A 24,394-nucleotide genomic window follows, 5' to 3' on the forward strand; every position below is an offset into this window, starting at 1 on the left:
GATTTCCGTGGGATTCCTGATCCTTGTTCTTTGGTACAGAGGAGTCTGACGGTGTAAAGATATGTGTATGAGTGTGTATGTGAAGGAGCACGAGAGAGAAAGAGGGCAGCAGAGGATACACTGCTTTCAAGTTCTTCTTTTTTCCCCACTAAACTCTCATTCTGCCTCCTCCACAAGTATCCCAGAATCCCGGCGCCATAGTGCTAGATGCTCCGTCTCCCCAGACTCGTCACTCTGTCACCACGGTCTGTGCGTCGACATCCAGAGCCCACCCTTCAGGGCCACGAGGGCGGGCCCCCAGCCCGTGAGTGCCGCCTGGCCAGGGCGCTGACCGCTGGTGCATCTGGGTTTCAGGCTGAGCGGCAAGCCCCTGCTGACCTCGGACGACTGTGAGCTGGGAGCAGGGTTGAGGAAGAGACACAAGGGGCCTGAGGAGGACCACGATGCCCTTGGCGGGACCGGGAAAGCCAGGGGGAGGAGCCAGCCTTGGGACGAGCACGAAGCCTCTTCAGACTTCATGAGTCAGGTCAGTGGCCCCGCCCCGTCTTCCAGGCGTCCTGCTGGCTTGGGGCGGGAGGTCTGGAGTGGGTGCCGGAGGTCACGCTCCCTTAGCAGGCCTGCTGGCCCTGCTGCTGCACGGAAGCCGTGGAGGCGGTTGCCTCAGTGCCAGAGCGACTCTCCTTCAATGTTCCTCACTGTGCAGAGGGGGAAAGTGAGGCTCAGGGGAGGTCAGAGACCACCAGAGTAACACAGCCTCAGGTGGAGCTGTGTGGGCCACTTCCTGTGTGTGTGCTCCGAGACCCGGTGCTGAAGCCAAGAGAGACTGCGGGTTCTTAACCAAGTAATGCAATTACTCTGTTGTTTCACAGTATGAGTTTAATGAGCAGCTTCACCACTCTGTAGTTCGAGGAAACAAGGGCTTGATGCCATTGTAATTTCCTCTGTGAACTGTCCTGAGGTAAGGGGGTGAGAGCCAACACCTTGATTTTTCTTCTTTCTGCAAAGTATTGAAATCATCCACCTAAGGCCCTCATTGCTAAATGCTTACGTACCTTGTCATCCCTCCCAGTAAAGGCCCCGTGGGAGAGGGCTGTTTTGGTTGACTCGGCAGTCAGAGGGAAGGACTCACATGGGGGGAGACTGGGTCCAGGTGGAGGGGAGAGAGCCAGTTTGTATGTCAGGATCCTCTGGACTCTCGAATTGTGAAGGACACTTTTGTGGTTTAATTGACACTATCCCAGCTTTTCTCTCCTTATGAATTGTTACCTGATTAAAGAAAATAGCGATAAAGTGTTCAAATGAGGGCCGTTGAAATGGCAGGTTTCAACAACAAAGGACTACAGCCGACGAGAGGCGCAAGCAGGAATTTATCTGTGAAATCCCTAATCGTTCTTTCTGCTTCAGGCATCCAGGGCACACTCAAGGCATCTTCTCGGCAGCTTTAGCCCATTTAGCTGGATGGGCTGATTCAGGCTGTGCTGTGCAGCCGTCTTCATCACCTGCGTTAGGCGATTGAGATAAGCAGATCAGCTGTGCTGTGATCTGGGTTTTCCATCTTGGGTTCATCCCTCCTCCCTTAATCCAGCCGCCTCCTCGCACGCTGTGGCAGCAGTGCTTGCTTCGAGCGCTTCCCCTAGGAGGCACCAGGTAGCGCCGTGGAGAGCCAGTGACGATGCCAGTGTCACTGATAACTGTAACCACAGTGACGGCTATTTAATAAGTGCTTCATGTGCCTTTTCTCAGTTGTCTTCAGAACAACCCGCTGAAGCCTGTGCGTAATTACCCCCATTTTACAGAGTAGAGGAACTGAGGCTAAGAGGAGTTAAGCGACTTGCCAGAAGCCGCAGAGGCAGGGAGAAGGAGCTGGGGTTCGTCAGAGCTCGTGCGTGGACACCCAGTGTTTGGTCAGCCGTCTTAACCTGTGACTTCCCAACTTCCCTTTCCAGCTAAAGATTAAGAAAAAGAAGATGGCCAGCGACCAAGAGCAGTTGGCAAGCAAGCTGGACAAAGCCCTCTCCCTCACAAAGCAGGACAAGTTGAAGTCACCCTTCAAGTTCTCGGACACTTCTGGGGGAAAATCAAAGACGAGTGGGGTCTGCGGCAGGTACCTGACGCCCTACGACAGCCTGCTGGGCAGGGACAGGAAGGCGCTGGCCAAAGGCCTCAGCCTGTCTCTGAAAGCCTCCCGAGAAGGTAAACACAAAAGGGCCGCCAAAGCCAGGAAGATGGAGGTGGGGTTCAAGGCCAGAGGCCAGCCCAAGTCGGCCCACTCCCCGTTCGCCTCGGAAGTGAGCAGCTACTCCTACAGTAAGTAGAGGGCCGCGCCGCCTCAGGGCCGCTCTTTCTCTCCTTCCTCCTCTTTCCTCCTCCTCTTTCAGCCTCGAATGGTCTCTCTTCCGCCTCTCTCGGCTTTAAGCGTGAAGGTCTCTTTTCCGCCTCTGTGCGGGCCCCGCCCAGGCCGGAAGCGGAAGTGCCTGTGATTGGCGGGTGCCGCGCAGGGCGGCCACCTATGATTGGTGGGTGCTCGTGATTGGCGGGCGGGTGGGAGCGGAAAGCCGCCCCAGCCCGTTCGGTGCCCGGAAGCCGTCGGTGTGGAGGACGTGCCCCACAGAGTTGGCAGCTTCTCGGCCTGGAGCGGCTGGTCGTGAGAACCGTAGAGATGACCCGGATTCCGCGGCCCGCAGGCGGCTGGCTGTCCACGGGCCCGGTGTTAGTGAGAATAGCATTTATGGAGCGCACGCCAGGGCTGTCAGGGCCATATTTCCCTTTGTCTTTGCGACAGTCCTCCAAGTGGCTAACCCGTGTTGTTCTCGAGGATAGATCCTGAGGTCGGGCCGGGATCAGGCCCAGCCTGTCTGCCTCAACTGCGCAAGACGTCCTGCCATCATGGGCGCGGCCTGTGCGCCGCCCGCACAGCAGCCGCCGGCTCCAGGCGGCTTTCGGGGCCCCTGAAACGTAACAGCTGGTGGGACTGAGGGACTGAGCTTTAACCGGAGCCTGTGGCATTGGAGATGCTTCTCTGGGAACTCCGGGAGCCTGGATTTCCGGAGCCGGGCAGCCTTGCCCCCCACGCGAACCCCGACGCCCCGCCGGCTCTCTGTGGCCTCTGGTGGCCCAAAGCCCGCCGTCTGGCATGTAATAGGTGCTAAGTATTTGTGGGCGGAACGCGCAGTGCCCAGGGTGGGTGGGTGTCGGTACCGTGCCCGCTGCAGCAAGGCCAGGAAGGGGCTTCTTGCCCCCTGGCCCCTGTCAGCAGGGTTGGTTCTGAGGCGAGCCCAGGCCGTGAGGGGGGTGGCAGGCTTTTTCATTGTTGACTGCGTGGACCTGGGTGACTGGGCCTTTGGCTGGCGCTGCCGAGTTCACGGCGTTGGGGGTGTTGGACGTGAAGTGTAAAAAACGGACCCCTTTAAGGTTACAGGGAAGAATGTCTTTATGGATTTGGAGTTAAGATGCAGAGGGCTGTCGGCGGCCCTAGGAGAGCTCACGTGGGAGGAAAGCTGGACCTGGCACCTGGCATGAGGTTAAGCTGCTGCTGGGGGATTTTTTGGTTTATTTTTAAGGTTCGTGGATTTGATTGCCCCGGGTCTTCAGGGTTGATGCTCAGATAGGCGTTGGGGCAAGCAGCTCCTTTTGTGCCTTAGGTACTGAGGACGTGTTCGAACGCCGAAGCTTCCCGGCCCTCGCGTTTGGATGGGTGTGAGCCAAGCAGCATGGCCCAGGCCCCTGGCCACTGTGGACCAGTTTTAGGAACTTGCAGCCCTGAAGGAGGAGGGAAGGGCTTTCCTCTGTTCATTTTGGAATATTGAATAGAGAGTGGGGGAGGATTGCTGCTCCTTTGATCTTTCAGGGGACAGTGGTCGACGGATGTGGCCGGGCGAGTTGCTGGAAGAATCCGCCACTCCTCCCCGCACGCAGGTGGATGTGGCAGGATACAGGCTAGAGGCCGGAGAGAAGCTGAGGTCTCTGAGCCGCTGAGTGTACTGCAGCAGATGTGCGCATGCGTGCAAGGCAGCGTTCCAAGTACTGGTCTACCTGTTAGGCCTTTGTCTAAAACTGCACTGTCCCCGTGAGAGAAATGGGTTATCATTGCCACAGGGAGGTCGGAAGGCCTGTCTCCAGTTAGCTGACGGCTATGACATGCAGCTGGCTGTGGAGAGAGCGGTCTCTTTTTTACGTTGGCTTTTTCGCTGTTCGAGGTCGCTGAGAGCGCACGCATAGTCGTGAAGAGGTCGGAGTGTTTCCAGCAGAGAGGTGCTGCACCTGCAGGAGGTGGGAAGAGAGCACGTTGCTCTCTTGCTTTTCCACGTTGGGTTGGAGGGGTTGGGTGGCATGCTTGGGTTCTGGGGAGAAGCCAAGCTGGTCGACCTCACGCTTGGACGCTTCCAGCCTGGGTTGTAGCCTCAGGAAGGACGGGGTGGAGTACACAGGCGGGAGAGCTGTGGCCAGGGGACGGGCGGAGGCTCGTCTGTGTCTTCCCTCCTTTTAGAATGGAAAACATAGACGGAGGAGGAGGCAGCCAGAGGACCCCTGTCCCCGAACACGCATACACCCACCCACACACACCACACCCACACGCATACACCACACGCATACACACCACAGACACGCACACACCACACACCACATGTGCGCACACACACACTACAGACCCACACAACACACACACACCACACCCACAAACACAGCACACACACACCCACGCACACCACACACCTACACCCTCCACACACACCACACACAACACACAGCACACGCACGTACACCACACACACCACAAACACCACACACACATACCAGACACACACACACCCACAAACACAGCATGCATACACACCCATGCACACCACACACATGCACCCACAAACACACCGCACACACCACGCGCACACACCACACCCACAAACACACCGCACACACCACACCCACAAACACACTGCTCACACCACACACACCGCACACACACAACTAGCACACACACACAGCACACGCACACGCACACACCACACACACACACACACACACACACAGTTTTTCTTGGACTTGGAGAGAGCTGGTGTGCCAGAGCTGTAGCTGTGTCCATTAACATTGCCCATGTTTGGGGTGGATTTTACCAGATCAAGGGACCACAGTCTTTGACTGCAGAGCCTTTCCATCTGACGAAATCTTGATTAACACATGTAAAACGGATCAAAGTGGTATATGTCTGGGGTGGGGTTGGTAGGGGCCAGAGCTGTGCCCGTTTGACAGCCCCCCTCCCCAGAGCTGGGTGCTCTCTCTCAGGAAAGCCTCACCCGTATGGTAAGGTTGGAGACTTGTGGGAAGCCGGCAGCAGTGTACTGGTAACCCGCCTCTCTGATAGGGAAAGGGTGGGGGGACAGCAGCCCGGATATCATTGCAACATCATTTGCCTGTTTGGCGTAACTGTTCAAGCCGCCGTCCTGACATTGCTGAGCAGGGGGCCGGGAACGGGGGTGCGCGATCGCCATCGTGAGCCTGCGTCCGCTGGCCCTGCACACCGCCGGGAGCTGGTGTTTTGGGAAAGAATGGCTCTAACTGAGCCCTTCCCCTCCTAGGCCTTGTCCCTCCCCACAAGGGACCTCTGGGCCGGCTGCAGTCCCGTGGGGTAGACAGGACTTGGCGGTGCTCTCTGTGCGCGGGGCAGAGACCTTCCTGAGAGTGGCCGGGTGGTGGGGGATGCTGGCCGCAGCCGGCCCAGAGGGAGACTGGGTCCGAACGCGTGGAAGACGCCTGCAGCTCAGAGGCCTCGGGGTGAGAGGCGAGGCCCAGGGTGGGAGGGGAGCTCCGCGGCCCGCAGGCATCCGACCTCTGTCTGGCGAGTAGATTGTTCTCAAAAGCGCAGAGAATAATGGAAGAAAGACACCAGCCCCCTCCCTCCCCCGGCGCTCTGTGACTTATCTCTATTAAAAACTACTTTGACTGCAGATACGGACTCAGAGGAAGAGGAGGAATTCCTGAAGGACGAGTGGGCTGCCCAAGGCCCCTCCAGCTCCAAACTGACATCTTCCATCCTGTGTGGCATGGTGGCGAAGACCAGCAAGCCGGCCGGCGGCCCCAAGCTGACCAAGAGGGGCCTGGCGGCCGCCCGGACTCTCAAGCCCAAGCCGGCTGCCGGCAGGAAGCAGCCGTTTTGTTTGCTGCTTCAAGAGGTCGAGGCCCGTTCCTCCTTCAGCGATTCCTCGGAGGACTCGTTTGACCAAGGTTACTAGCTCCAAACACACAATACCTCCCGTGTTTCCTAGCGAGAGAGTGAGTGCGAGAGCGAGCGCGAGCGAGGCGGGGAGGGCGGCCGCGGCGCCGCCGGGATGGCCGGCCAGGGCGGCCGTCTGGTTCTTGGCAGCGTAGCCTGCTGTATCAGCCCAAGTCTTTTTATTTTTGTTTTTATTTGTACCTGTATCATTGTGATAAGACCATTGGCTGGCTCTTTTTGAGCTTTTATATGGACTGTTTTTAGTCTTCCTCTCTTGTCCCCCCCCCCTCGCCTCCCCTGCCCCCTGGACCGCAGGCCTGGGTGGGTCCTCCCGGAGGGGCCCGTGGAGGCCTCCCTCCCCGGGGACATTTTGTAAATGGAATTCTGTCGTGTGGGCGTGTGACTTGATGTTTGTACCGCGATTTTGGTAATATCAAGCTTTATTAAACATATCGAGTTCATTTTTAACTAAACCCGTGTGCCTTGTCTCTCTTGCTGTGTCCTGACTAGACCATTAGGTTGCCGCTTCCCTCACTTTGTTTCTCCTGCCCCCCTCACCCCCTTCCCCACCCCCACCCCAGAAGGTGTAGACGGAATAATGCAGTCTGCGCTCTCTCTATTATTCAAATATCCCTGGTAGCTGTTGGCATGCCTTTCATTTTTCAGGTTTAAAGTCAACTGCTTTCACCTCCAGCTTCATCCTTTTTTTTTTTTTTAAGCTGCTTGTTTGTCTTTTGTTTTCTTAAAGCTCTATTCTTATGCAACAGTGGTTAAAAAGTATTTGCAAACACTCATTTTCTAATGCATGTTTCTGTTTTGAAGGGCATGTAGGCAGTGCAGGGTCAAGACCACTTGCTGTCCCTGAGTTTTGTTGTGAAATTCAAAAGGCTTCATTGCCATGTTGGGCGAAGCTCACTGCGAATCCCAGGCTCAGTCCCAGGCTCGTCTGCTCTCAAACTCACTTACAAAGAGGGGGTTGGCCTCAGGGACCTCTGTGAGCGCCCTGGCTCTGATTTCCCTAACGTCAGAATTCAACTTCTGGGGTTAGAAGTGTCCCAGCCTTCCAGGACCTCCAGTCACAAATGTCCTGGCGGGGGGCGGGGGGCGGGTGGCGAGGCAGCCAGCCGATCCTTAAGTGCTTCTCGCCCTGCTTTTGGATTTGCTTCAGGGTGGACCCCCCCTTTAGGGATCCCAGAGCCTGGGTAGCAGCACCTGGGGGTCAGAGCCTAGACCCTGACTCTCTGGCTGAGATACATTTTGGGTGACCTGGAGACTACGTGGACGGGGGCCAGGTGCTCCCGGGGCTCCCGTTCTCCGGTGCTGCTGCCGTGCCTGAGCACGTACAACCCGGGGCACTAGCTCTCCAGCCAGCCTCGTCTTCCGAGGCCTCCCCCAACCTGGGCCTCTGTGGACCAGTCTGGCTAGTTCGCCATTCCCCTCTCCCCATCTTCTGGGCTGGCCCCCTATGCCTCCTCCCCTCTATTAAAGCCAGAGTTCCAGCTTCCAAGTTTTGGAGCTCTCGTGCTCCAGACCAGACCCCATAGAGAAGCAGGCAGCCCCGCAGATCTCGTAGTGAGGGGCCCTTTGCCCAGAATGGGCAGAGGGAGCCAGGGTCCAGCAAACCAGGGCCAGACACAGCAGTGGACGGAGCCCAGATAAGGGGGAGTGCAGGGGGCGAGGGGAGGGGGTCCCCACTGCACCCAGACCGCTGGTCAGGTCTTGAAAGGGATATTTGGGTAATAGGGCCTTACTGACATCTGGTACTAAAACACCTAATTGGCTTGGCTTTTCTAGTGTGTCTGCTTTCTCCCCCAGCAGCTTGACCATACCTTCACCCTTGACCCCTACCCATGATGCTTTGAATGTCTGTTTTGGTCTCTTGCATTTGCTCTCACGCTGCACTCTGGACGCAAAGCGAAGGCTGGGAGTAGGGCAGACGGCGCAGCGGGTCACTGAGCTTGGGTCCGAGCCTGGCTCGTTGCTCCGTAGGTAGGCAAAACCCTTTTCTTTGTGTCCCCTCTGCTCCCCCCCTCCTCGGGGTTTGCCCCCATCGGCTATGGCAGCAGCGGATCGCTTTGGCATTTATGGATCGGGTTTTGGAAAACCAAACCGAGTGACAACAGCCAACCCCATGTACTGAGCCAAGAGTTTTTTCTATGAAAAAAAGTTTTTCTGCATTTCCGCGCGTTTCTTTGTTGGGACTTTTTCTCCCCCTGCCCTTGGCAAACTCTGTCGCCTCAGGTGTGGACACCTCCAGAAAGGCTTTCCTGGTCCTGAGACCCCCTCCGCTGCCCCTACCCCTCGGACCCTGGCCTGAGCAGACCAGCCGCCGTCGGAGGCGGCCCTGGTGGGCTGTCAGGCTCTCGGGAGCAGGGGGCGGGGAGGGCCTCAGGAGACCACGATTACCCGCATCAGCATTTCGTGGAAAGCGCGCCTTTTTTCGGCCCTCTGCTTTCCAACCGTTCTTCCATCTCGGGGTGCTGGGTTGGGTTGGGGGCCACTGCTGGCTTTCTGGCGTCCGATGTGGACATTCCAGACCTCCAGCAACCCAGAGCCACCCCAACCCCGCCAGCAGAGAATGCTGGGCAGGAGAGAGTTCTGGAGTCTCCACACCTGAGCAGCTCCGGGAAGGCCACCTCTAGAAGGAAAGCTGGCCCCGTGTCCAACCCCGTGCCCCACCCCAGCCAGCCCTGCGCCCACCCCCTGCTCAGCTCGGCCAGCCCCGGGGGGGGCCTGCCTGAGGTGGGAGACCCGGGCGCTGCCTGCAGTCTGCCTACACTTAGCCTGCTTTGCCGCTGTGGCCCACTGGGCGGAGACAGAGCCATGTGACGTCCACAATGTGAATGGATCGCAAGTGTGCACTGCCTGCCTGCCGCCTGCCCGCCCCGCTGGCCTCCATCCCGCTGCATCCATCGCTCTGGGAGCCGGGTCTCCGTCTTCTCACTCCTCTTAACAAACCTCCTCTCTCTCTGCCTCCTTCCTCTCTCGACTCCCTTCGGGCATTCCTTGAGCTCTTGTCTGCTTCCCTCACTGAGGGCTCCCTCGGATGAATGGGCAGACCGAACCCTGTCCTCACGGGCACCGCTGGGGCTGCCGCTCTCGGCCGCTAGCTGCACTCCAGCAGCCAGGCGTCTTGGGGCGTAGGCAGGAGAATGTGGAGTTGGCCATCGTTCAGGGCCTGTCCACCTCTGGGCCCAGACTCCCTGCCCCCAGACGACACGGAGAGATGACGGCTCATTTTCCTCCAGCCTCTTGCTGGAGAGTTGTTTCCAGCCTGGCCTGGCCCAGCCCTGGGCCAGCGGCCCCAGAGCCACCTTCACACTCCCAGCGCCCTGGGCAGACAGGCACCCCCTGGCAGGTGTCCCTCGGCGGCTCCTTGACAGAGGTACTGGGCGCCCCCCGCACCCGCCGTCCTTGTGGGGTTAGCTGGGCTGTGTCCCTGGAAAGGTAGGAAGCAAGCCTGTACCGCCAGAAGGTCTCTCTTTTTGGTGAGGGCTTAGTTCACATGCATGGAGCGTCATCCTCCCTGCTGTGGCCGCCGGGCCCACAGCTTGCCCCTCCTTTGTCCCGATGGCCCGAGCTGGGCTCAGGGCTGCAGGTCTTCGGGCGGTAGGGCCAGTTTCTGGGGAGAAGCTTGTCTCTCTTCAACCGGGGAGACAGGCTGGGGCTTCCTTAGTTTTTTCCCACTAGACTGTGGGTGATGAGCCAGCCCGCCCCGGGTTCAAATCCTGCTCTGCTGCCTGAGCCCCTGACCGTGCCGAGCCTCGGCCTGCTGGAGCCGAGTGGACCCGCCCCCTGCCCCCCGTCCTGCTCCCGTGGGTGAAGAGGCGTAGCCCACTTGTGGCTCCGATGAGATGAGATTTTCACAGAGGGCCGGGGATTTGCCCCAGGCTTCCCAGTGCGGGCGTGTTGCTGGGAGTCAACTTTGGACCCCAGAGCCTACTCAGGGTCTCCACCATGGGAGCCCCCCACCCCACCAAGAAGAGACCAAACTCCACCTTCTCCTGCTGCCAGCCGCCAGGCCTCCCCCTGGTGAAACTGCCCCCAGGCGCCTGTGTCCTGAGCCTCAGCCTGAGCCCCCAGGGCCCGCCCTGCGCTCTCTGCCCCGCCTTCCCCTCTTTCCTCCTCTCCCCTCCTGCCCCCTTCCCCAGCCTTGATGCTGTGCGTCGGGGCGTGTGTGTGCGCGTGCGTGCGTGCGCGTGAGACCGTGGAGAGCGCTGTCTCCAGTCCTTGTCCGTGTGTCCGTCCCCCTCCCTGCAGCACAGGTGCATGTTGGTGCTCCCCTTGCAGAAACGCTCTCGACTCCCAAAGCCGCTGCCCACCTCTGGGCTGTCCAGGATGCCCAGGTCTTGGGCTCGCTTTGATGGGGGCACCGGGCCGTCGGGGGGACTTGTGGGCTGGCGAGGAGTGAGGAGCTGGGCTGGAGCCAGGGTCCCTCGCTGGCGCTCCAGCTGAGGGGGGGCCGTGGGGGGAGGCGCAGGCTCGGGCCAGGGCTCTGACTCGCTCCCTGTTTTCTGCACGCCAGATGAGAGCTCCGAGGACGAGGACGAAGCCGAGGAGGACGGGCTGGGCGAGGCGGAGGTCGAGGCCGCCGGAGGCTGTAGGCCGGGGGCCCGGGAGCGGGCGCTGTCGCCGGGCCCAGAGGAGAGCGGGCTGGGCCTGCTGGCCCGCTTTGCGGCCAGCGCCCTCCCCAGCCCCGCCGTGGGCCCGTGCCTGTCGGTGGTGCAGCTGGAGGCCGAGCAGAAGGCCCGCAAGAAGGAGGAGCGGCAGAGCCTGATGGGTAAGTACCAGCAGGTGGGCTGCAGGGAGTCGGGCGCCGCTGCCCCAGGCTACAGACGAGGCGTCCGAGGCTCAGATGAGCTGGCGGCCCTGCCTCCTGGGCCAGCCGTGTCCTTAGCAGAGGGCGCTGGGTGTGGCGGCTGTGGCCCGGAGTTGGCCATCGTTCAGGGCCTGTCCACCTCTGGGCCCAGACTCCCTGCCCCCAGACGACACGGAGAGATGACGGCTCATTTTCCTCCAGCCTCTTGCTGGAGAGTTGTTTCCAGCCTGGCCTGGCCCAGCCCTGGGCCAGCGGCCCCAGAGCCACCTTCACACTCCCAGCGCCCTGGGCAGACAGGCACCCCCTGGCAGGTGTCCCTCGGCGGCTCCTTGACAGAGGTACTGGGCGCCCCCCGCACCCGCCGTCCTTGTGGGGTTAGCTGGGCTGTGTCCCTGGAAAGGTAGGAAGCAAGCCTGTACCGCCAGAAGGTCTCTCTTTTTGGTGAGGGCTTAGTTCACATGCATGGAGCGTCATCCTCCCTGCTGTGGCCGCCGGGCCCACAGCTTGCCCCTCCTTTGTCCCGATGGCCCGAGCTGGGCTCAGGGCTGCAGGTCTTCGGGCGGTAGGGCCAGTTTCTGGGGAGAAGCTTGTCTCTCTTCAACCGGGGAGACAGGCTGGGGCTTCCTTAGTTTTTTCCCACTAGACTGTGGGTGATGAGCCAGCCCGCCCCGGGTTCAAATCCTGCTCTGCTGCCTGAGCCCCTGACCGTGCCGAGCCTCGGCCTGCTGGAGCCGAGTGGACCCGCCCCCTGCCCCCCGTCCTGCTCCCGTGGGTGAAGAGGCGTAGCCCACTTGTGGCTCCGATGAGATGAGATTTTCACAGAGGGCCGGGGATTTGCCCCAGGCTTCCCAGTGCGGGCGTGTTGCTGGGAGTCAACTTTGGACCCCAGAGCCTACTCAGGGTCTCCACCATGGGAGCCCCCCACCCCACCAAGAAGAGACCAAACTCCACCTTCTCCTGCTGCCAGCCGCCAGGCCTCCCCCTGGTGAAACTGCCCCCAGGCGCCTGTGTCCTGAGCCTCAGCCTGAGCCCCCAGGGCCCGCCCTGCGCTCTCTGCCCCGCCTTCCCCTCTTTCCTCCTCTCCCCTCCTGCCCCCTTCCCCAGCCTTGATGCTGTGCGTCGGGGCGTGTGTGTGCGCGTGCGTGCGTGCGCGTGAGACCGTGGAGAGCGCTGTCTCCAGTCCTTGTCCGTGTGTCCGTCCCCCTCCCTGCAGCACAGGTGCATGTTGGTGCTCCCCTTGCAGAAACGCTCTCGACTCCCAAAGCCGCTGCCCACCTCTGGGCTGTCCAGGATGCCCAGGTCTTGGGCTCGCTTTGATGGGGGCACCGGGCCGTCGGGGGGACTTGTGGGCTGGCGAGGAGTGAGGAGCTGGGCTGGAGCCAGGGTCCCTCGCTGGCGCTCCAGCTGAGGGGGGGCCGTGGGGGGAGGCGCAGGCTCGGGCCAGGGCTCTGACTCGCTCCCTGTTTTCTGCACGCCAGATGAGAGCTCCGAGGACGAGGACGAAGCCGAGGAGGACGGGCTGGGCGAGGCGGAGGTCGAGGCCGCCGGAGGCTGTAGGCCGGGGGCCCGGGAGCGGGCGCTGTCGCCGGGCCCAGAGGAGAGCGGGCTGGGCCTGCTGGCCCGCTTTGCGGCCAGCGCCCTCCCCAGCCCCGCCGTGGGCCCGTGCCTGTCGGTGGTGCAGCTGGAGGCCGAGCAGAAGGCCCGCAAGAAGGAGGAGCGGCAGAGCCTGATGGGTAAGTACCAGCAGGTGGGCTGCAGGGAGTCGGGCGCCGCTGCCCCAGGCTACAGACGAGGCGTCCGAGGCTCAGATGAGCTGGCGGCCCTGCCTCCTGGGCCAGCCGTGTCCTTAGCAGAGGGCGCTGGGTGTGGCGGCTGTGGCCCGCCGCTCCCTGTGAGGGGCCTCCGAAACCGTGCAGTGACCTTCACTGTTGATGCTGCCAACGAGCAGCACCTGATCCCTCCACCTCAGGTGCCCGATGTCAGGCAGCTCAAGGAAGCAGAGGCCTCGGATCCGTAGCCTGCGGGGCTGCGGGAGCCCACGGGAGGCCCCTGATCCAGCCTGGGGGGGGTCAGGGAGGCCGCTCCAGGTTGGCGACGCTCTGGTTGAGCCATGACAGAGAAGTGGGAGGTGGCTAAGCGTTCATAGAAGAAATCAAGGTGCAGGTGGAAGGAACAGGCCATGCAGCCTTTTGGAAGAAGGGGAAGCTCTTTACACTTGGGGCAGTAGAGGGGTTTCATTCAGTGGGGTCGCAGCCTGGAGGAGGTCATCAGTGTGTGTGTGGGGGGGGGCCAGGTGCTGGGTCGCTGTGAGCCAGGCCTACCTTCCCACTGCCTGGATGGGCGGACAGAGGCAGCCGGCACTAACACTCGGGCAGGAGGCTCAGCCTGGTCCCGGCCCCACTTCCTCTTTCTGCATCTCCAATCATATCCTTGCCTTCTTGGGATAGACAGACGTCTTGGGACCCTCTCCTGGGCCCCCTCCCTTTCTCACGGGGCCAACTCTCCCAACGTGGACCCAGCCCACCTTCACTTGGGGATGGTCTTTGCGACTGAGGTGGTCCTGCATGTGTTCAGGCTGTGAGCTCGCCTGGCCTCCGTAGGGGCAGCTCCTTGGCCTGGCTGCTCCGGCCTCCTTGCCCTTTTCTGAGCCTTAGTGGTATACGTGAGGCCCTCCTGGCAGGGGCTGGGGCCAGGAAAATGGGCACTGGGTGCTACCCTGCTGCCCCCCAGGCCTCCCCCAGCTGCCCTGGCTTCATGCACTGCACAGGCTCCAGAACCAAATCCCATTCCCACTGGCCTGCACCACCTCCCGAGACCCCGTCTCTGGGGTGATCTCACTGTCTCCCCGGAGTCCACACCAGGCTCCAGACCCTGCCCTGCCTCCTTCCTCTCTCTTCTCTGTCTCTTACCCCCATGTTCTGCAGTTGTCCCCTGGGGGCTTCGGGCCTGGCTCCATCCAGGCCTACCCCTCTTGGGTGTTCTCTACACAGAAGCAGCTGCAGGGCTTTTCCTCAAAGCTCACACTTGACCAGGCCACTTCTCTGTGTAGGACCTCTGACTGGCTCCCATTGCCCTCTGGACAGATTGCACCTGTCTGACCCTCCACCCTCAGACTGGCTGCTCAGACAGCATCATCCGGTCCACAGCCTCCACCCCACCCCTGTTTGCACCAGGCATCCCAGAGCCTTCAGGCCTCTCTCTGCACTTGCCCCAAACATCCGTTTCATCCAAATTGTCAAACGTATTGGCAGAGAGTTCAGAATTTCCACTTTTAATACTTTCAGTGTCCTAAGGGTCTGTGGTGATGTTGCCTTTTTCATTGCTGTTACAGATAATTTGTTTCTCCTCTCTTTATTTCTTGATCAGTGTGGCTAGAAGTTATTGATTTCAGCTCTTTGTTATTTCTTTCCTTCCTTCCTTCCTTTTTCTTTGGGTATAATTTACAACCACTTCCCATGTCTTCTGCTTATTTATTTATTTTTAAAATTTAAAATTTATTTTTGGCTGTGTTGGGTCTTCATTGCTGCGCTTGGGCTTTCTCTGTTCGCGGTGAGCGGGGGTACTCTTTGTTGCGGTGCATGGGCTTCTCATTGTGGTGGCTTCTTGTTGCGGAGCTCGGGCTCTAGGCGTGCATGCTTCAGTAGTTGCATCATGCAGGCTCAGTACTTGCGGCACACAGGCCCTAGAGCGTGTGGGCTTCAGTAGTTGCAGCATGTGGGCTCAGTAGTTGCTGCGCACAGGCTCTAGGGCGCGTGGGCTTCAGTAGTTGTGGTGCACGGGCTTAGTTGCTCTGTGGCATGTGGGATCTTCCTGGCCCAGGGATCAAACCCCTGTCCCCTGCATTGGCAAGCGGATTCTTAACCACTGTGCCACCAGGGAAGTCCCTGTTTCACTTTCTTGTTTAAAACAAAAAATTTTAATTTTGATGAAATCCAATTTATCTATTTCTTCTGATGTCACTTGTACTTCTGGTTTTATATGTCATCAGAAAGTATTGCCTGATTCAAGGTCACAAAGATTTAGTCCTGTTTTCTCCTAAGAGTTTTATAGCTTGAGAGTTACATTTAGGTCTGTGATCCATTTTGAGTTATTTTTGTGTGTGAGTGATGTAGGGGTTTTTTGCATGTGGAGATCCATTTGCCTCAGTATCATGTGTTGAAAAGTCTGTTCTTTTCCTCATCAAATGCTCCTGGTGCCCCTGTCAAAAATCAGTTGAACAGTTGAAAATAAATATGAAGGATTATTTCTGGACATTCAGTTCTGTGCCATTGATCTATATGTCCTTACGCCAGTACCACGTTATCTTGATTACTGTGGGAATTTTTGTAGGAAGCTTTGAAACTGGGAGGTGTGAGTCCTCCACCTTTGTTGTTCTTTTTCAAGATTGGTGCTTCAGAGTCCCTTGCGTTTCCATATGGATTTTAGGATCAGTTTATCCATTTCTGCAAAAAAGCCATCTGGGATTCTGATAAGAATTGTGTTGAATTAGTAGATAATACTAGGGAGTATTGACTTCTCAACCGATACAAGTTTTTCAGTCCATGAACATGGAATGTCTTTCCATTTATTTGGGTCTTTAATTTCTTTCAGCAATGTTTTGTAGTTTTCATTGTATGAGTCTTGCATTTCTCTTGTTAAATTTATTTCTAAGTAATTATTCTTTTTGATGCTATTATAAATGGAATTCTTTTCATTTTTGGAGTATTCGTTGCTAATGTATAGAAATATAATTGATTTTTGTAAATTAATCTTGTGTCTTGCAACTTTGCTAATCTCATTTATTCTAAAAGCTTTTTAGTAGATTCCTTAGGATTTTCTGTATACAACAGGGGTCCCCAACCCTCAGGCCGAGGACCAATACTGGTCTGCAACCTGTTAGGAGCTGGGCCGCACAGCAGGAGGTGAGCGGCGGGCGAGTGAGTGAGTGAAGCTTCATCTGCCGCTCCCCGTCTCTCCCCATGGCTCGCATTACCGGCTGAATCATCCCCCCTCCAATCCGTGGAAAAATTGTCTTCTATGAAACTAGTCCCTGGTGCCAAAAAGGTTGGGGACCGCTGATATACAAGATCATGTCACCTACAGATAGAGATAGTTTTGTCTTCCTTTCCAGTGTGTATTCCTTTTATTTTTCTTGTCTAATTGCTCTGGCTAGAATCTCCCATGCAATATTGAATAGGAGTGGTGAGAATAGATATCTTTGTCTTGTTTTTTTCTTTTTTCCTGCCCTCTAGATATCTTAGGGAAAAAGCACTCATTCTTTTACCATTAAGTATATGATGTTAGTGGTGGGTTTTTTCATAGATGTCCTTTGTCAGGCTGAGGAAGTTTCCTTCTGTTTCTCATTTGTTGAGTGATTTTATCATGAAAGGGTGTTAGATTTTGTCAGTTACTTTGTCTGTGTCTGTTGTTGTGTTCATGTGGTTTTTATCCTTTATCCTATTAATGTGGTGTATTACATTTTTTTTTTTGAAGAATGATTTAAAGATTTTTTTTGTTTTTAAAGAATGTCAAACCAACCTTGCATTCCTGGGATATATCCCACTTGGTCATGGTGTATAATCTTTTTTATATGTTTCTGGATTATGTTCACATTTGTTTATGTCCTCCTGATGGACTGACTATTTCATCGTTTTAAAATGTCCTTCTTGGGCTTCCCTGGTGGCGCAGTGGTTGGGGGTCCGCCTGCTGATGCAGGGGGTGTGGGTTCGTGCCCCAGTCCGGGAAGGTCCTGCGTGCCGTGGAGCGGCTGGGCCCGTGAGCCGTGGCCGCTGAGCCTGCGTGTCCAGAGCCTGTGCTCCGTGACGGGAGGGGCCACAACAGTGAGAAGCCTGTGTACCGCAAAAAAAAAAAAAAAAAAAAAAAACCAAATAAAATAAATGGATTTAATAAAATCCAATTCAACATTTAGATGATAACCCTAGAAATTCATATTTATTGAAAATATATGATATCAGCATATATATATTTAAAATAAACTTATTTATTTATTTTTGGCTGCATTGGGTCTTCATTGCTGCACGCAGGCTTTCTCTAGTTGTGGTGAGCCGGGGCTACTCTTCGTTGTGGTGCACGGGCTTCTCATTGCAGTGGCTTCTCTAGCTGCAGAGCATGGACTCTAAGGCTCACAGGCTTTAGTAGTTGTGGCTCACGGGCTTTAGAGCGCGGGCTCAGTAGTTGTGGCACACTGGCTTAGTTGCTGCACGGCATGTGGGATCTTCCCGGACCAGGGCTCGAACCCATGTCTCCTGCACTGGCAGGTGGATTCTTAAGCACTGCACCACCAGGGAAGTCCCAATATCAGTATATTTTTATATAACTAGGTGTAAGGGTTCTAGTATTTCTTTAACAGAAAAATAAGACGACAAAATCATGGGCTGATTCTTCAGTATATTTCATATTATTCTGCCAGAATTTTTACTTTTCACTCTAGGATGGTAAAGATTTTAAAATAAGACACAATTCAGGTTGGTTAATGCTAGTAGCTATGTTTCCTCTTAAATTAATTTTTATTTTGTTCCCTGAACAGAATGAAGAAAGCATAATCTCAAGAGCTTCTTTCTATATTTGAGAGCCAAAGCTCCTTACATTTGTTCCTTATCTGGCCAATATTATTGTATTTAGACAGAGGAAGCTGTCTTGTACATCTTCATAAGCTCCCCAAAAGTCCCCCTTTGCTTGTGATATGTAAATCACAGATGAAGATGTATTCATTCATTCATATGTGTATACTGAATACTTACTATGCTCTAGGCATTGTGGTAAGCATTGGTAATACTAAAATGAGTAAGACAGGGGTACTATCCTTAAGAAATTCAGTCTAGTAGATAAGATAGTTCAAGAGAAGTCTAAGATGGAACCACAAGGTTACAAATGGGACCTAAAACCATTAGATATATGCCAAAGGAAAGCATATAGCATGAGAAGGGACAGAACCCTAGAGAAAATCCAGTGACTGAGTAAAGGAAAGGTAGCCAGCAAAGAAGTTTCTGATTTTGTTTCTAAAGTACTCAAATTGCTAAAGTAATCAGATTATATCCATAGCAGGGATTCTCAGCTCTAGCTATGCATAAGAATCACTTTAAAAACTCAAAAAATAAATAAATAAATAAATACAGAGTCTCTCAACAAAGAAAAGCCATGGACCAAATGGCTTCACTGGAGAATTCTACCAAGTTCTACAAGGAATTAACATCAACCCTTCTCAAACTCTTCCACAAAATTAAAGAAGAGAGAATGCCTCCTAACTCATTCTATGAGACCAGTATTACACTGGTACCCAAGTCAGAAAGACACTACAAGAAAACTACAAAACAATATCCCTTATGAATAATGATGCAAAAATCATCAACAAAATACTAGCAAACCAAATTTGGCACATTATTAAAAGGATTATACACCATAACCAAGTGGGATTTCTTCCTAGAATGCAAGAATGATTCAACATACAAAAATCACTCAATGTAATATACCCCACTAACAGACTGAAGGAAGAGATGCATGATCATCTCAATTACTGCAAAAAAAGCATTTGACAAAATTCAACACACTTTCATGATTAAAATTAAACACTTTCAACAAACAATTAATAGAAGGAAACTACCCTAACATAACAAAAAGCCAACATTATGCTCAATGCTCAATCTTCTTCTAAGATCAAGAAAAAGACAAATATACCTGCTTTCACAACGTCTGTTCAATATAGTATTGGAAGTTCTAGCCAGAGCAATTAGGCAGGAAAAAGAAAAATAAAAAGCTTTCAAACTGAAAAGGAGGAAGTAAAATTAGTTCTCTTTGCAGGTGACATGAAAATCCTAAAGATTACATACACACACACGCACAAAATGTTAGAATAAAAGGGGGGGGAAGTGGGGGCCCGGGAGCCCCTGACCACAGCCCCTCCCTCACCCACGTGCAGGCACGGAGTTCGAGTACACCGACTCGGAGAGCGAGGTCAAGGTGCGGAAGCGGTCGCCTGCCGGGCTGCTGCGGCCCAAGAAGGGGCTGGGGGAGCCAGGTCCTGCCCTGGCTGCGCCCGGCACCCGGGGCCCCGGCAGCCCCGACAAGGCCAAGCTGGCGGCCGAGAAGGGGCGCAAGGCCCGCAAGCCGCGGGGCCCCAAGGAGCCTGGCCTGGAGGCGGGGCCCGAGGCCAGCGACGACGACCTGTGGACGCGGCGGCGCAGTGAGCGCATCTTCTTGCATGACGCGTCGGCCGTGCCCGCGCCCAGCAGCGTTGCACCCGCTGCCACCAAGCCCGGCCGCTGCGGCAAGGCTGGCCCGCCCAGCCCACGCAAGGACGCCGGCCGCGCGAAGGACAGGAAGGACCCCAGGAAGGTAGGGCGCGGGGCAGGGGCCCTTGGGCCTTCTGTCTCGGGGTAGAGTTCTCAGACCTGGGCGAGGCGCAGAGACCCCAAAGGGCGGTGGTGACCCTGAAACGCAGTCACCCACCTACCGACGACCTCTGTGATGGGCACTCCTCTGGGTGCCCCTTGATGAGCGTCTTTGATAAGGACACCTGGCAGCCGCGCTAGCAAGTGTTGTCGTGTGAACTGATGAGCTCAGATGATATTTCAAGGTCTTTGCCGTAACTGTCATGTGCTACATGACAGTGATTGCTGTTGGTGACAAAGTCTTAGCTCTCACACCCAAAGGAAAACCTCATTTCTTGAGAGGTTATGGGATTTCTTTTTCCCCATCCAAGGTTCAGAGGTCCCTGAATTCTCTCCACAGACACCGCAGGTTGAGAACACCTGCTTTTCAAGAACTCAGTGATGATTAGACCTGTTACCCTTCTTTTTTTTTTTTTTTTAGACCTGTTACCCTTCTTTTTTTTTTTTTTTAGACCTGTTACCCTTCTTTTTTTTTTTTTTTAGACCTGTTACCCTTCTTTTTTTTTTTTTTTAGACCTGTTACCCTTCTTTTTTTTTTTTTTTTTTTAGACCTGTTACCCTTCTTGCACTGGCTGCTAGGAAGCTCACAGCCAGTAGTTTGCTCTTTAGGTGGTCGCATTCAGACCTAATGGCCAGCTCGTGGCAGTGGTCTCTGACTCAGGCCTCTCTACTCCATGTCCCTGATGGAAGGCAAACCCTCAAATAACAGTGTCATTCTAGACACATAAGCCACATAAAGGGACCAGACTCCGCATCAATTTCCTGATAATGGATGGTAGTGAGGAAGGGGCTGCATTTCAGTGTCATCCACAGGGATCTCTTGTTCTTGTTTTCTCACAGCTGAAGCCGTCTCAGGTTTTTCTGATCCTTGGAGAGAAGGCGCTCCAATAATACATAATGATGATGATTATACGGGGTGACCCATGGTAGGGGCCAGGCGTGTTCTAACCAGTTTGTATACTTAACGTGTTGGTAGAGGGAAACGCGTTGCCTCTGCTCACAGCGCATCTGACACTAACTCCCCGGGGTTGGTGCAGACCCCACAGTGAAGGGCTCAGTCCCACAAGACTGCCCCCACCCCATCCCCACTCCAGATGCCAGTCGCAAGTCCCAGGTTGTCACCTGTGCTTTTTGACCAACCAGCTATAGATCAAGGATTTTCATGACCCCTCTCCCCCGGTCGATAATTCAGCAGAATGACAGAACTCCGGAAAACACTTTACTTACTATTATGGTTTACTGTAAAGGATGCAACTCAGGAACAGCCAGACGGAGGAGATGCACAGAGCAAGGTGGGTGGGAACGGGTGCAGAGCTCCCATGCCCTCTCCGGGCACACCACCCTCCTCGGCGTGTTCACCAACCCTTGAGCTCTCTGAACCCCGTCGTTGAGGGGTTTTTATGGAGGCTTCATCACAGAGGCATGATCGATTAGTAACTCAACCTCCAGCCCCTCTCCCCTCCCTGGAGGATGTGGGTGGGGCTGAAAGTTTCAAGCTTTTAGTTGTGGCTGGTCTTTCTGGTGACCAGGCCCCATCCTGAAGCCATATAAGGGCTCACCAAGAGTCACCTTATTAGGACAGAAGGCGCTCGCTCCTATGACCCAGGAAATCCAAAGGGTTTTAGGAGCTCTGTGTCAGGAACAGGAGCAGGGACCAAATATGTATTTCTTTTGGCGTCACAGATGACTACTTACAAAGCCACATGAGGTAGGTTGCTTACTCATATTAACTGCACGTTACAGGTGGTTCTGGAACCTGCCCAGTTAGCCCAGCAGCTAATGATTATCAGAGCTGAGCTTTCAACACTGGGGGTCTAGCACCAGAGCCGGGGCCTTAACCACAGGGCAAACCGGCCTCTTTGGGCCTTTCCCAAGATGGCACCTTCTGTTGGGGAGAGAGGGACCAGGGGCTCGCTCACCTGATCTCAGCCTTCTGATGACACAGTCAGAGACTGGAACAGAACCGATTAATTGTCAGCCAAAGGAGAAGTCAGACACCAAGGAAATCACTCCAGGAACAACCAGTGTTCATAGTTTTGTGAGATACACTTTTGTATCCTACATTTTACACTTGGCGTTAGATCTTGTGCATTCCCATATGGCATGACCGTTTATTTTACTTTTTTTTAAATCACTGTCTCTGAATGGCTGAAGAACATTCCACCATCTTGCTGTCCTGCGGTTTTCAACATCTCCCGCCATCAACCGTGCTAGCCATTGGTGATGTGGTTGATGATGGTATTTTGCCATTGTAATTACCACAGCAATGAACATCTCTGTTCTGTGTACAGAACTTGTCAGTTTTGGAGTTTTTTTATTAAAAAAAAAAAAAATCTTCCCAGAAATGGGCTTTCTGGTCAATGGGAAAGAAAAGGTTATCAGTTTTATCTAATTGTAACAGTAATTTGCATGATAAGGAAAAGGAAAAAAATTAAATTCCGTACGGAGATAACTTTTTTTTTTTTTTGGCTGTCAATTTCTTTTGCCCCACTATGTGTACAGCTGCAAAGACAGCCCCATAAGACAAGCTGTCTATTTAATAACAGACAGGGGAAGAGGAGACATAACCACATGACAAACAGTCCTTCAACCCCCAAGATGCGGTCTGATTTCAGAAATGTGCACAGGATTAAAACATGCACCAGAAACGAGAAAATATAACGTGTGTGTGTGTGTATATAAAAAATACATATTTCTCCCCCCAAATAGAGATTAAAATGAATACCTCTTATCGCTCTAACATTTCCCACGTTTTTCCGTTTAATGCTCTTGGGTTTGGATTTCACCCGTCTGACGTGGAAGCTGTGACTTCTTCTGTTGTCTTGGTGACACTCGCCCAGTCTTCCTTTTTTTCTGTGTCTTAATTTTCCATCTCCCCTGGCGCCATGACTTGGTCATTGGTCGTTAGGCATGTCGCTTTTAAAAAGGCATAAAGTGACCCCTGCCCCCACCGCCCATCACCTTTGTAGCCTGAACCTGCTTCTTATACAAAGTATCATCGCTTCCATTTCCTGTGCTGTCACCTCTTCCTCAGAACAGGACCCTCAGCCGCTGTGATAAAAGCTTGTAACTGTATCTACAGACGCACCAGGTTGCTGGATATCTAGGTTGTTTCCACTCTTTTGCTCTGATAAGTGAAGCCATGCACAGTCCCCGTACGCTGGCCCAGTTTCCGCTCCCCCAGCGTGGGGAGCGTCCCTGAGCCACCCTGGGGGCTTTGAGTTGGTGGGGATGTGGCACCCCACACTTCTGGGGCAAGAGGAAAGTAACGCAGGCCTCCGGAAGCAGTCGGGCAGTGGGTGTACGGTTCTGAATGCTCCTTCCAGTAATATATCTGCAGAACTAACTGGTAGTGTCGTTTTTCTTGGCACCATCCAGCAGAGGAAAAAACAGGTGGGTGGTCGGATGAATCTCGGGCCCCCCCATCAAGGCACCTTGGGCAGCTGTTCAGAATAAAAAGTGACGCCACCACCTCTGTGTCTACCAGACATACTAGGGGGAAAAAGTTGCAAAGCAGAATTTTTGGTAAATTCCCATCTGTGTTTAAAAAAAAAAGTACTGCGTATGCACAGATGTGTCTGCATAGCCCGCATGTTTACATGGTTATGTGTGCTTGCGGAAAGTTCTGGAAGGACACACCATGCTGTTATTAGTCCCTCTAGTTACCTCTGTGGTTGGTGGGATCGTTGGAGAGGAACTCACGTATATACACTTCGGTGTTGTCTTTTTTTTTTTTTTTTTTTTTTACAACAAGTAATATATAGTAGTAATAAAACAAGATTGAAACCGGAAATACTTGCCAGGAGAGGGAGGGTGTTTTGTCCTCTCTCTGGACAGTGAGTGGCGGGGCCTGGGCCCTCTCTGCCCTCTGACGGCCACCCTGTCGCTTCATCCCCAGAAGAAGAAGGGGAAGGAGGCCGGATCAGGAGCCTCGCTGCCCGCTCCCCGTGTTCCTGCCCTGCCCCCCGAGGCCCGGGCCCCTCACACCAGCTCTCCGGCCGCCGCCAAGAGGAACAAGGCCAAAGCCAAAGGGAAGGAGGTGAAGAAAGAGGTGAGGTTTCCCATGGGGCCCCAGGCTTGGGTGAATTGCGTTGCTTGGTTGACAGATGGAGGCGTCCCTGGGTGTGCCCCACCCCCATGCCCCCAGATCTCTCGTGTGGCTGGAGGCGCTGCCTCAGCCCATTTCATCCTCCCTCTGGCCTGGGGGGTGAGCCCAGCTGGGACCCCAGTCCCCCATGTGGCAGACTCCACCGAGGCCTGACTGTGACCCAGGGATTCCAGGGAGGGTCCCAGCCGGGCAGGACTGCGATGCCGTGTCCTAAGCCGTTGGTCTTTCTTGCTCTGTCCCCAGAACCGGGGGAAGGGGGGAGCCGTGAGCAAGCTGATGGAGAGCATGGCTGCCGAGGAGGACTTTGAGCCCAACCAGGACTCGAGCTTCTCTGAGGATGAGCACCTGCCCCGGGGCGGGGCTGTGGAGAGGCCACTAACTCCCGGTGAGTGCCCACGATGCTGTGTTGGCTTGGGCCTAGAATGTGGGGGTGCAGGAGGTTCTCCTGGGGCAGTTACTAGGGCCTGAGCTAGCATGGGGAGGGGCAGGGAATGGGCAGCTGGGAGGGAGATGGGGGGGATTTGAGTGCGTTAGGAGGGAGAGTACATGGGCTGTGTGAGCAGATGAGGGGAAGAGGAGGGGTGTGGATGGGTATTGGCAGGTGGTGGGGAGAAGCTGTCATCGAGACGGGTCTCAGAGGGGAGCAACTGGGCTTTGCTGGCTGGAGGCTGGGATGCTTGGAGGACAGACATCCCAGGGAGGTGACATCCAGTAGGCACTTGGACCTGGGGGTCTGGAGCTTGAGGTTGAGGACATGAATTAGGTGGGGGTGGGGATGGATTGAGAGGAGGAGCAGGGCCAGCCCTGAGGAGCTTTGTCACCTGCTTGGGAGTGTATCTGTCAGCTATTGCTGTGTAACAACCAAGTGCTCA

The 24,394-nt window shown here is 54.8% G+C and overlaps 1 protein-coding gene across 1 annotated transcript in view; it reads left to right on the forward strand.

The window, feature by feature from the left end:
* TNRC18 (trinucleotide repeat containing 18) overlaps positions 1 to 24,394 on the forward strand; it is an 85,880-nt gene that overhangs the window by 49,495 nt on the left and 11,991 nt on the right. The window contains exons 15-21 of the mRNA XM_007447081.1: positions 355 to 526; positions 1,947 to 2,307; positions 5,944 to 6,219; positions 10,734 to 10,988; positions 18,943 to 19,358; positions 23,313 to 23,465; positions 23,766 to 23,907. Of these exons, the coding sequence (XP_007447143.1) occupies positions 355 to 526; positions 1,947 to 2,307; positions 5,944 to 6,219; positions 10,734 to 10,988; positions 18,943 to 19,358; positions 23,313 to 23,465; positions 23,766 to 23,907 (1,775 nt within the window). The remainder of the gene's footprint in view (positions 1 to 354; positions 527 to 1,946; positions 2,308 to 5,943; positions 6,220 to 10,733; positions 10,989 to 18,942; positions 19,359 to 23,312; positions 23,466 to 23,765; positions 23,908 to 24,394) is intronic.

The sequence above is a fragment of the Lipotes vexillifer genome, unplaced genomic scaffold (assembly GCF_000442215.2).
Source record: "Lipotes vexillifer unplaced genomic scaffold, Lipotes_vexillifer_v1.1 scaffold625, whole genome shotgun sequence".
Taxonomy (NCBI): Eukaryota; Metazoa; Chordata; class Mammalia; order Artiodactyla; family Lipotidae; genus Lipotes; species Lipotes vexillifer.